Genomic DNA, 12,747 nt, shown 5'->3' on the forward strand with positions numbered 1-12,747 from the left:
CCGTCTGCTTTCCCTGGCCTTTGAACAAAGCAAAAAGAGGCAACTACAGAAAAGGGGGGGAAAAATCCAGACTCAAACTGCAAGAAAAAAGCCCAAACCCCAATGTTTCATCAGCTGCCTTCATGTGGAGTTTGGCTGATTCAACAAGACTATTTCATTTTTTTCTTAAAATATTCTCATTCCTAGGAGCACAATTCCATTCAAAAGCACAGTTCACTTGGGAAGTTCACCAACCTGTCACTCAATCCATATCATGCCTTCTTTTTGGAAGGGCCTTTGCAGCCAGGCTGTGAGGCCTGGAGTGACAGTCACACGTCAAGCTCACCTGCACTGCACTTCTCCCAGGCGGGCTCTGCACACACCTTGAGGAGCCCCACCTGGACACCCTGCCCCGTACCAGGCTGGAGACACAGAGCAGGCCGCAGGCTGTCCTTCCAGAGCTGCGTTCCAGTGAGTGGGACAGAGACCAAGCAAGGAAGGATGGCAGAGATGCCAAGGTTTGTAACAGAGGGGTGCAAGACCATGAGGGTACCCAGAAGGGGACACCCCGTCAGGACGTAAAATCGGGGATGGATTCCTGGAGGAAGATCAGCAGGAGCAGGCAAAGCCCCTGGGCCTCTTGTAAGAAGGTGTCTTCTTCCGCAGCCTTTTCACTGCTGCAACCAAAAGACCAACCAGAACAACTGTAGAGGAGGAAAAGGTTTTAGGAGCTCACGGTTTCAGAGGTCTCACTCCCCAGACAGCAGGCTCCACTCCTCAGGGCTCCAGATGAGGCAGGACATCACGGGGGAAGAGTGGGAAGACAGCGGCTCACAGGATGATCAGGAAGCAGAGCGACTCCCCTCGCCACACACAAAATATATACCCCATGGCCACGCCCCCAGTGAACCACCCCTCCAGCCACACCCACCTGCCTCCAGTTACCACTCAGTTAATCCCACCAGGGATCAATTCACTGATTAGGATGAGTCTATAACCCAATCATTTCTCCTCCAAACCTTCTTGCATTGTCTCACACGTGAGCTTTTGGGAGATGCCTCACATCCAAGCCATTACAGAAGGGGAAAAGCAGATGTCCACTAGGCGATGGGCAGCCTGGTCTGGGCTGGCGGGCAGGCTCCTGACGCAGAAAGCTGCTATTACTCTGCAGCTTCCTATCTGGCCAGTCCCCAGAGGATCTGGCAGGGCTCTCCCCACACATGCCCACCAGCATCCAGGGTGGCATATCCAAGAGCCTTCTGGCTTGGGGACAGAGCCATGCTTAGAGACCCATACAGGCAAGTAGGGAACATGGTAGTAGCTGTTCTATAGGCCCCATAGCCCAGAAACCTGGGGTGTGGGAGGCCGCCTGCCCATGAGCTAAGCATCCCCTCTCAGTCTTGAGTAAAGGGGGTGTTGGTCTGGCATCACATGCCACATGCTGTGCAAAGCAGTGACCTTCACCTTTGCTCCGCAGAGAAGATTGCTCTAGCCCTGGGCTTGGGTGTTACTCGATGGGATTGGACAAACCCCCCTCCCCTGAAACCTTATCCCTTGTCTTATTTGGTGAAGAACATCCTATGGAAACTCCTTTGTGTGTCCCCCCCATAAAAATAAAGAGATTCCGGGTGCACGCTCTCTTTTCCAGCGCCTTCCAGGGTGGAAGCTGACCCTTAAGGTCGCAGAGCCATCCTGCCTTGATATGAAAATGACTTCTGTGTCCGGTGCTTTCTCGCTGTTTTCTTAGCTTAATGGTGCAGCCAGCTCTTTTGAACCCAGTTCATCTTCAGCGTGGGTCACTGGCGAGACCAGGGAGTTACAGAGAGTAGCAGGGTCACCTGATGAGACCCACACTGTCACTCCTACTCTAGGCTGTTCTTCCCAGAGCATCAAGGTCCAGACACAAGGCCTCTTCTGGGTCACGAGCAGGCACAGATAGTGATGTTGGAAGTGCCCATAGCTCCAGAGGCCCGAGGAGGGAAGCATGTCCCCCAGCTGTGAGAGCAGGCCCTGAGCCAAGCCACACCTGACAAGCTGCAGAAGCCCTTGCACTCCTGACCCCAAACTTCCCATGAAGAGCGTCTGTCTCGGTGAGGAGGGGGCCGGGGAGGTGCAGAGGGCTCTGCAGCATTCCCAGGTTGGAGTATTTGCCTCCAACAGCACTGGGAAAGGAAAGGCCCTGAGAGCTCTGTCCCTGGGGTGAAGCTTCTAGAGACACAGAACTGAAAAAGAGCAGATGGGGAAAACCGGCCGGGGAAGACAGAGAAAATGCTTTGCTGAACCGTTTCTAGAAAATATGCTAGAAACCACGTGCTATGTTTTGTTAAATATAGTTTATTAAACATATATTTTAAAATAGGAGAACTCTTTTTTTTTTTTTTTTGGCAGGGGGTGAGGGGTGGGTCTTGAACCCAGGGGTGTTCAACCACTGAGCCATTCCCTTGTCCTTTTTTATATTCAGAGAGGGTCTTATTAAGTTCCTGAGGCTGGCTTTGAACTTGTGATCCTCCTGTCTCAGCCTCCTGAGCTGCTGGGATTACAGGCGTGCACCTCAGTGCCCGGCTAGGAGAACTCTGAATGTGATATATTTTTTCACAAGAGAAGATACTAGACCATACTTTGGGAGTTCTATTTGTAAAGTTAGATATTAGTCCATGGTTGACAATATGTTGGGATCCCCCAGGAGGGCAATTTCACTTTAAACTCTGTTCAGGAAGTCCCTAATTCCCAGGGTTAGTCTTTGAGATTCATAACTTCAATTTTGCATTCTGCTTTGGCTTAGCCCCTTGAACACAAGCCAGATTGTGCTGTACAGAGCCTGGACATCCTGTCTGTAGTCTTCTTCCATAGTAACAACTCTCTGGCTGCCTGATTGAGGCTGCTTCTCTGAAGAGTGGAATTGACATATCTCTGACCCACAGCCTGCCAAGTGCAGCCATAGCATCTGCCGAGGAGTATAGAACTTCCCTTGGAAATCCGGCCACTGCTCTCAAAGTCCATCTAATGAGAGCAAAATTTGTAGGCTATGCATCAGAAGAGACATTGTAACAAATTAATTGCAAAAATCACTCGGAAAAGTAATCTGGGATGGTCTCTATTATACACCCTGTCTTTAAAACTTTTCAAACAAGTATCTTTTTCGAAAGTTTCCAAGAATATGAGAAAACCTAGCCAATGCTGTTGCAAACCTATAAGGATCCATTTACTTCATGCAGCAAGCCGTCTAGAAGGAAATTCCTGGTGTGACCACCTAAAGAATGCAAGAAGGAGCCAGGGCGGTGATGCATGCCTGTAATCCCAGCATCTCAGGAGGCTGAGACAGGAGGATCGCAAGTTCAAAGCCAGCCTCAGCAAAAAGAGAGGCACTAAGTGATTCAGTGAGATCCTGTCTCTAAATAAAATACAAAATAGGGCTGGGGATGTAGCTCAGTGGTCGAGTGCCCCTGCATTCAAATCCTGGTACTGCCCCACACACACCCCCCCCAAAAAAAAATAAATGCAAGAAGGACTTACATCCTCTGAATTCTTGTGTCACATGTCCTGTGCAAGCCCAAACAGCCTCCATAGCCACAAGATGGGTGCAGCAATTTCCAGACTTGCAGGAGGAGAAGGATGAAGGGCAAAAGGGCCAAAATGCCTTTTCCACAGCAGCTGTATTTCCTAACACTTTATTTTCACAATATCTTAAACGTATAGTTGAAAGTAATTTATAGGAAACATTTGTATACCCAACACCTGGATTCTATTAATATTTCGACATATCTGTTGAATCACACATCTGTCCAGCTATCCATCATCAATTGTCAGAGACGTTTCAACATAAATTACAGAATCGGTACACTTTCCCCTTACTTAAGCATCCTCATGAGTTTTGCCCTGTCCGAGACACTTTCACATCTCATTGGTCAGAAATGTCAATGGCGAACTGTGCGGACCAGACTCGGCTACCGCAATGGCCACGCAGCTCAACCGAGCAGAGCCAGCGAAGACCGGCAGGATCTTTGGCAGGGAGTCGGCAGCTCCATGGAGAACGAATTCACATATGAAGATTATCAGAAGACCACAGAATGGCTTCTCTCTCGTACCAAGCACCGACCTCAAGTGGCAGTGATCTGTGGTTCTGGCTTAGGGGGCCTGACCAATAAATTAACTGAGGCCCAGTTCTTTGACTATAGTGAGATACCCAACTTTCCCCAAAGCACAGTGCCAGGTCATGCTGGTCGACTGGTGTTTGGGTTCCTGAATGACAAGGCCTGTGTAATGATGCAAGGCAGATTCCACACATATGAAGGCTACCCCCTCTGGAAGGTGACATTCCCTGTGAGGGTTTTCCGGCTTCTGGGTGTGGACACCTTGGTGGTCACCAATGCAGCTGGAGGGCTCAACCCTAATTTCCAGGTTGGAGATATCATGCTGATTCGTGATCACATCAACCTACCTGGTTTGGGTGGTCAGAACCCTCTCAAAGGGCCTAATGATGAAAGGTTTGGAGTTCGTTTCCCTGCCATGTCTGATGCTTATGACCGGAACATGAGGGAGAAGGCTCTCAGTACCTGGAAACTAATGGGAGAGAATCGAGAGCTACAGGAAGGCACCTATGTGATGGTGGCAGGCCCCAGCTTTGAGACTGTGGCAGAGAGTCACCTGCTGCAGCAGCTGGGGGCAGATGCTGTTGGCATGAGCACAGTACCAGAAGTTATAGTTGCATGGCACTGTGGACTTCGAGTCTTTGGCTTCTCCCTTATCACTAACAAGGTCATCATGGATTATGAAAGCCTGGAAAAGACAACTCATGAGGAAGTATTAGAGACTGGAAAACAAGCTGCACAGAAACTGGAAAAGTTTGTCTCCATTCTTATGGCCAGCATTCCCCCCCCCCCCCCCCGACAATGCCATTTGACCAGCCCTGGAGTGGTCCAACCGCTAATGGGATCCAAGTAGTTACTACCTTCTTTGGCCCTTTTCTGGGTCATGTGCCTCTACCCTTCCATAATAGCAGAAAGGAAAGGAGTGGAAGATCCCCGTCCTTCACCTTCTCCACTTTCCCACCAGATACTTCTGGTACTAGAACCTCTTGCTCAATTGTCTTCTCAGAGCAGTTTGTTTTCACCTCCATTCTTTGTAAGAGACAGAGCCCATGCTCTGTCACACCTGGGGATATACCCATGGTTTGACATAGGCCTTTGACTGTCACACAGTAGCTCCTACTACTGCCTCACCTAAAGCACTAGAGACCAAAAAAGACCAGCCCAGAACCTCCTGGAATTTAATTAATATCATAATGTTTTTACAATAAAGAGAGATGAAATAAAAAAAAAAAAAAGAAATGTCAATGGCCATCTTGCTGCAAGGAAGGCTGGGAGATCATGTGTTTTAAGTCGTCTTGGCATTCCAGATAAAACCAGGGTTGTGTGAGTTAAGAAAGAGATGGGCAATGGACATTGGTTGGGCAACCAGCAGGGTCTGCACAAAAGGGGCAGCTCTTTATAAAGTTTAGCCTTACTGGAATTTTTATCGTTCTTAACCTGAAAATGTGCCCAGAGCAGAGAACCAACCCAGCAGCACTGGTGTGCAGCTCTGGAGGCTGAGGCCACATTTGCGATGGCTTAGTTTCACTGTCTGACTTTCACTGGCTGACTTCTCTGGGGACAGGAGCAAACCCGGAACTGGCCCCCCTTTCTCCCTTCCAGCTGCTGGTATACTTTTTGGTCTCTCTCAAAATTTCAACAGAAGACCCAGTTAATGAATATTTATGTAGTAAAACATATCAATCTGTCAGCTATGCTTCCAGAAACTCAGCTGCTCAAAAGGTAGCCATGAACCTGAGTACCACTGTGTGTTTCTACTTTCTGAAAATAAGTTGTTGGGGAAGGGAAGTCCTGGGGTCCAGATTGGGGAATTTAGGTTCTGGTCTTTGTTCTGCTCCCAACTAGCTCACTCCTTTTTGGGCCTCCTTTTCCTCATTTGGGATATAATCTATGCATGCTAACAAACAACCTTTGATGAGCAATCCTACACATGGGGTCTGGAATGATTTCATTAAGAGAAATCCTTTGAGATTTCTCTCAAAGAAATCTCAAAGGTCCCCACCTTTGAGAATGTGATGTCTACTCTCTCTATAGGGCAGGTGGCAGCAACCAGGCACCGTGCAGCAAGAACTGACAGCCCGAGGAGAAAGGAAATCAAAGTATATAAGCCCAGCTACAGAGGGGCGTTTGGTGGGGTGAGGGGTGGGGTAAAAGCTCTGCACCCTCAACCGCCCCACGGACAGAGCACACCTATTCTTGATGATTATGGTGAGTACCCTGACCCATGAAAAGGTCCAAATTAGCTTCTAAGTCTGGGTAAGAAAGCAGAGGTATTTGAAACTCATTTTAGAAATATTTCATAAAATGGTTTAATATTTTAAATGCTATTACCTTTATGTTACCGGATGACTCACACGTTTTATGGTATATACCAACATCACAGGGTCAGACCACGATCTGCTGAATGTGTCCCAGACACAGACTCATAACCACACTCACTCAACTATTTAACAGGAGGCATTCTCCTCTGTGCAAAAGCACTGGGTCCATGAGGGGCACACAAAGGGTGACAGGAAACTAGAGGAGGGTCAGAGAGCCACCTTGAACTTCAAGGAGAAAATGGTCCTTTTTCTACACCTTCTTAAACATCAGGTGCAGAGCATCCAATGGGGAGGCTTTCTGAAACAACAGGCAGAGGGTCCAGGAAAAGGCAACATGCAGGAGAGTGGGATTTGTGGAGACAGAGGAAAGGTGCCAAGTGTTTATTAAGTGATATAGAAAGAAACATGGATGCTCTTGGCAACTAAGAATCTGACCTTTACTTACAGACTATGAACTACCATTGAGGGTCTGACAGGATCAGAGATGTGCCTTTGGAAGAATGTTCTAGAAGCAATGTGTAGGCTGTATTAGTGCAGGGTGAGGCTAGAGACAGCAAGATCCAGCAAGAGGCTACCAAAATCATCTCTTAAAATCACTAAAATGAGCCAGGTGCAGTGGCACAACCCTGTAATCCCAGTGGCTTGGGAGGCTGAGGAGAAAGGATCACAAGTTCAAGTTAAGCTTTGCCTACTCGTAGCCTTTGCCCAATTTTCTGTTGGGGTGTTTGTAGTTTTGTGTTTTTTTTTTTTTTTTGATGCCCTATGTTTTATGTTCTATGTTTTTACATGTTCTGTGTACAAATAATTTATTAGTTTTATGCTGTACGTGTGTCCTTGTAAAGACCACGGCTGCTTCTAAGCTGCTTATGGTATCTTGTACAGAATTTTGATCTGGTCAAAATTACCAGCATTTTCCTTTGTGAAAAAACTAAAGTAAAAGATTAAATAATGAAAATATAATATTAATATTAAATAATGAAATTATAATAATATAATAAGACCTTCATTTTATTTATTTATGTGTGGTGCTGAGAATCGAACCCAGTGCTTCTTACTCTTGGTTTTTGTTTTGTTTTGTTTTGTTTTTATAAGTTATAAGTTGTGGCTCAGTGGTTGAGCATCCCTGAGTTCAATTCCTGGCATTTTTTCAATAATAAAAAATTATTGAAATTAATAACTAATGAAAAGGTCCTTGCAAAGACTGATACACAAATGTTTACAACAACATTAGTCACAATAACCCAAACTGGATATGACCAAATGTGCTTCAAAAGAAGAATGGTTAAACAAATTGTGGTATATCTACACAATGGAATACTACTCAGTAATATAAAGAAATGAACTACTGGTACATGCAACAACATGTCTGAATATCAAGATCATTATGATGTTGTAATAAAGAGGCCATTCCCCCCCGCCCCCGGCCCCGAAAGTATATATTGTTTGATACCATTTGTGCAAAATTACAGAGTTACAAAGTAATCTGTAGTGATAAAAAGGATATCAGTGGTTGGAGAATAGGAGTGGGAGATGAATGGCCAATGGGGTCACAAGGAATCTTTTGGGGCTCATGGAAATTCTTAGGAGGTTTTTCAGTATATAATTCTATCTAAACTAACCAAATTGCTTATTTTAAATGGATGTGCCTTGCTGTATATGAATTATACCAAAATAAAATTTATTTAAAAAGTTAAGATTTTTGGATAAAGATGGTGGGTGGAACTTAACTGTTCTATTCTTTCCTTGCAATAATAAAAGTGTTGTTTTTAAAAGGCACATATCTAAAAGGGCAATAAAATGGAAAGAGAGTCATTAGCAGCAAAATTAGTAGAAGCTAGAAAGGAGCCCAAATAGAGCAGACCTGAGATGATGGGATCCAGATGAAATCTGCTGAAGATTTTCTTTCCCATTAAGTCTCAGGTTTTCTTTCTTTCTTTTTTTTTAAGGCTAGTCATTTTACTACAATTTGCTTTGCTGTTGGGCAAGACCAATAATTGTCAGGCAGTATGTCCTGAAGCTGACGATTCTGGGTCAATATTCTCAGCCACACAAGATAGGTCTTCAATATGTTTTCGAATCTTTTTCTTTCCAGCTTTTGAAAACATTGCTTGAGTGCAGGGTTTTTAATAGTTATTTTTGTTCCTTGTATTGATTTTCCTCTTCTGTTATCTATATCTTGTGTCTTCTTCTCTTAATTTCCAAAATTTGTCACTTTCTTTTTTTCTCACAAATTCTTTTGACATCTTTTTGCAAAACTGTTTTGAAATTTTCTTCCTTTCACTTCCTCTTCATTCCTTCTACTTTACTCCTCATTTCTGAAATTGTCTTTTATTTCTAATTCCTTCTTTCATTTTGTCACCTCATCCCTGAGTTTTTCTAATTTTGTGTTGGTTGTTTTCATATCATGTCATTGTCTGTTGTCTTTTAACCTGTCTTGAAATGGTACATTACAACTTTTGTGAGCTTTTATTCTTTGGGGTAAAAGTTTCATTCTTTGTCATTGCTTATAGGGATGTTATCCTGTTTCTTACTCTTTTTTAAAAAATTTTTTTTTAGTTGTTGATGGACCTTCATTTTATTTATTTATGTATGGTGCTGAGAATCAAACCCAGTGCTGCTTACTCTTGTTTGTTTTTTTTTAATAAGTTTAAACATTCGACCCCAATGTTTCTGATGTTTAATTATATATAACTTTAGTTTTCCTAAACTTTTAGAGAGAAGATTGAGTCAAAGTGCTTTTCTAACTTGATAGCACCAATAACGGGGTGTGTGTGTGTGTGTTAAAAAATATGGTGGCTTGGGCTGGGACATAGTTTAGTGGTAGAGTGCTTATTTGTGCCAGGAATGAGTGAAGCCCTGGTTTCCATCCCCGCTGCATTTTATACACACACACACACACACACACATATTAATATATACAACATATATAGCATTACATATATAATCACACACACACACGCATGAGCACGCACATGGTGGCTTACTTTCCAAGATTTCCTGGCTCTGCCCTCTCAGCAACTTAACTCTAATCTGAACCTTCTCTTTCCCTCTTCGTCCCTATTGCCCTTGTACTACCCACCTTGATTTCAGCCCCAACACTTTTCCTCTGCTGGGCCCTGACTTGAAAGGGAGCCTCACAGGTTCAGTTTTGAGTTCACAGTGGCCAGACTGCAGTGGCCCCTTCAGTGTTATTGCAGTCTCCTGGCTTCCACCTTCCCTGTCCCACCTGTTCAAAATGTCTTTTTTTTTTTTTTTAATCCATCTTTTACAGAGTCAGTCAGCTTTCTTATTTTTTTTTTTAAAGAGAGAGAGAGAATTTTAATATTTTTATTTTTTTTGTTCTCGGCGGGCACAACATCTTTGTTTGTATGTGGTACGGAGGATCGAACCTGGGCCGCACGCATGCCAGACCATGCACGCTACCGCTTGAGCCACATCCCCAGCCCTGTTCAAAATGTCTTGCTGTGCTTTCCTGTGCACACCTGGTGACTCTGTCAAGCTGACTTGGGTCCCTCAGATGCTCTATTGATTTCCGCTATGAAGATGCTAATAGCATTCAGGTCTTGAAGTTGTTGAGTTTCCCCAACCTTTTGAATGTTGGAGTTCATGGTTTAGCTATCTAGTTGCTGGGGGATTTTGTTTTTGTTTTATTTCATCTAAGAAGTATGTTGCCCAAATCACAATCACCTTGTGGATTTCACTAACTTAATGGGTAGTTTAGGGAGATAACAAATACAGCCAAGGAGAGAAGGAGTAGGACAGACACAATGAACAAATTGGTCAACTCTTTCTTTTAACATTTTTTTAGTTGTTGATAGACCTTTATTTTATTTATTTATATGCACTGCTGAGAATTGAACCCAGTGCCTCACACATGCCAGGCGAGTGCTCTACCACTGAGCCCCAGCCCCAGCCCCAACTTTGCTGACTCTTTACGTGTGACAGCAAACGAAAAATATTAATCCTCTAATTTTTTTTTCTATGTAATCCTCACCTCAAGGTCAAATCTGTCAAAATTTAAAAAGTGAGAATTCTTTCGTACAAAGCTAGGTCTTTGGTTCTTAAAATAAAACATCTGTCAAGACTAGACCTCCAGGGCTGGGGATGTGGCTCAAGCGGTAGTGCGCTCACCTGGCATGCGTATGGCCTGGGTTCGATCCTTAGCACCACATACAAACAAAGATGTTATGTCTGCCGAGAAATAAAAAAATAAATATTAAAAAAAAAAAGACTAGACCTCCACACCAACTCTCCCTACTCCACCCTTGTTTTTCATTTATATTATCTGCCTGAAGTTCAGAACCCTACAGTCCAGAGAGAGACAGAGACAGGGTCAAAGAGACAGAGGAGCTGGGGACAAAATATAATCCCCAAGGGCACAGATGAATTAATCCCCTGATGAGATTACAGCTCATCTATAATCATCTCACTTTGAACATTGCTGTGTTGGATAGCATGTCTCCCACACATGAGCTCTTTGGAGGGCATTTCACAACCAAACCATAGCACAGGTTCTTTTCATGTGCCAAAAAGCGTTCCTTATACAAACAGGTGTTAATTCCATGTGTTTATGCTCCAGTTCTGTGAATGATATGCTATTAGGTATCTGCAAAATTAACCAGAGGCAGAACTCCATTGTTACCTCCCCTTGACCACCATTGCTTGCCAATAGAGGCACCCCATTAGGATAAGCTCCAGCTTGGGACAATGAACAGCAGAGGATAGAGATTATTCAAACTGTATCAATGTGAAGATTGCAAGCTTTACATTTTACAACATCAGATACTGTCATTATTTCACCAGGGACATTATTTTTGGCATCATGAAACGTGAAGATAAGTGATGAAATGCATGGGGAAGAGGTTTCAGTAAACAGTCACTATCTTTAACATCCGCCCAAGAGTGATCTAACCTTTGCAAAGCATTCACTGATTTGAGAAGCTCGAACACATTTTCATTGTTAGGTCTCACTGGTAATTCTCTGTTGCATTACATTTTCTGTTTAAAAAATAAATTAAAACAATCTAAGAAGGCAGATAATGTTTAATGGAAAAGGGCAGCAATGGACTAATGGTTGCTTAGCAACCACTAGACATTGTTTTGCTGCTTCATTTTACAGAAGCCAAAATGGCGGCTGTAATCCTTCTGCAGCCCCCTGGACTGTGTATGTGTGACAATTCCCTCTGGGTGAAAATCATTTTATTTTTTTGTCTTGGGCTCTGGATCCTTCTTTTTTTCAACCTCCAAGTGGAGAAAACTCACTGCCTAATATTTGGACATGCTAATGCTTTCATGAACTTCTTAGGGTGACAGTATTGTTTTCAGACCTTCCCCACTTGTTGAGTCCCCCTTCCTGCCACTCTTGATGGGTGATTGGATGAATAACCGGATCCTGGTTACATATATTTTGAGGTGAAGAAAGTTACTTGGTATGGTTTAGTTTTGGAAAGTACCCTCTTGTCTCACCCTCCCTTCTGTTTCCAGAGAGTCTTGACTGCTCAGTTCCCAAAGGCCAAGGGAAGATGCTAATTCTTTGTCAATGGGATTTTTCTCACAACTAGAGGATGGAAGGGTGGACAAATATGGCTACAAAAAGTATATTTAGAATTTTCAGGATTATAATTATGTCCAATAAGACTTAATGAACCTATTTTTAAAAAATAACATTTCTATTAGCTTGTCTTGAAACACAATAAGAAAACCCAAAATATCTGAATTTCTTTAACTTTTTGCTATCCTTATCTCACAAGTAGACTGGAAGTAGGTCTTTTGTGGCCTTGGCTACTATGAAATAGCAACCATGTTGGGGTTGTTCATGATGGCTTGCTGATTTGGGGCAGATACAGGGGAGGTGATTTCTCAGCCACCTCATGGTGGAAACTGTAGTAAAGCAGGCTGGAAATTGGAGTATTTAAGAGGTAGGAAAGTTTTAAGAGGTTTGTGATCTACTGAAACTGTGCTTAGAATGCAGTATGTTCATATGTACATCTTTCTAGAAAGAGGGTCTGTAACCTTCAACAGTTAAAAACCAGGAGCAGAGAGGGAGATGAGGAAATGAAGAGTTTTGTGAAGAATCTTTGCTCACAGAACAATACATTGAGGACAAGCTAGAGCAGAAATATCTTCAAAGGAAAGATGAGAGAAAAGGAGGAATTGTCAAGTTAGTTTTTTAGTTCATTAATTCAGTCAACAGACACCTTTTGGACACTTAACATGTATGAGTCATTGAGAAAGGTCCCAGGAACACATCATGAAAGACAAGGCCTATGGTATGCAGCCTAGGGCACTGAACATTGGCTGAACACATACTGTATGCTGGAGCGTTTGTGCACATTAATAAAATCTTCATGAACAACCAT

The 12,747-nt window shown here is 43.4% G+C and overlaps 1 protein-coding gene across 1 annotated transcript; it reads left to right on the top strand.

Moving 5' to 3' along the window:
* The first annotated feature begins 3,903 nt into the window (after positions 1-3,903).
* On the top strand, positions 3,904-5,293 carry LOC124096420 (purine nucleoside phosphorylase-like). Its single transcript, XM_046450272.2, has one exon. It carries the CDS (start codon positions 4,003-4,005, stop codon positions 4,918-4,920), a length of 918 nt encoding a protein of 305 aa, XP_046306228.1. The 5' UTR covers positions 3,904-4,002; the 3' UTR covers positions 4,921-5,293.
* Positions 5,294-12,747: the final 7,454 nt, after the last annotated feature.

This window comes from Marmota monax, unplaced genomic scaffold (assembly GCF_021218885.2).
Source record: "Marmota monax isolate L192 unplaced genomic scaffold, Marmota_monax_Labrador192_F-V1.1 WCK01_AAM20220418_F8-fsc00004, whole genome shotgun sequence".
Classification (NCBI taxonomy): domain Eukaryota; kingdom Metazoa; phylum Chordata; class Mammalia; order Rodentia; family Sciuridae; genus Marmota; species Marmota monax.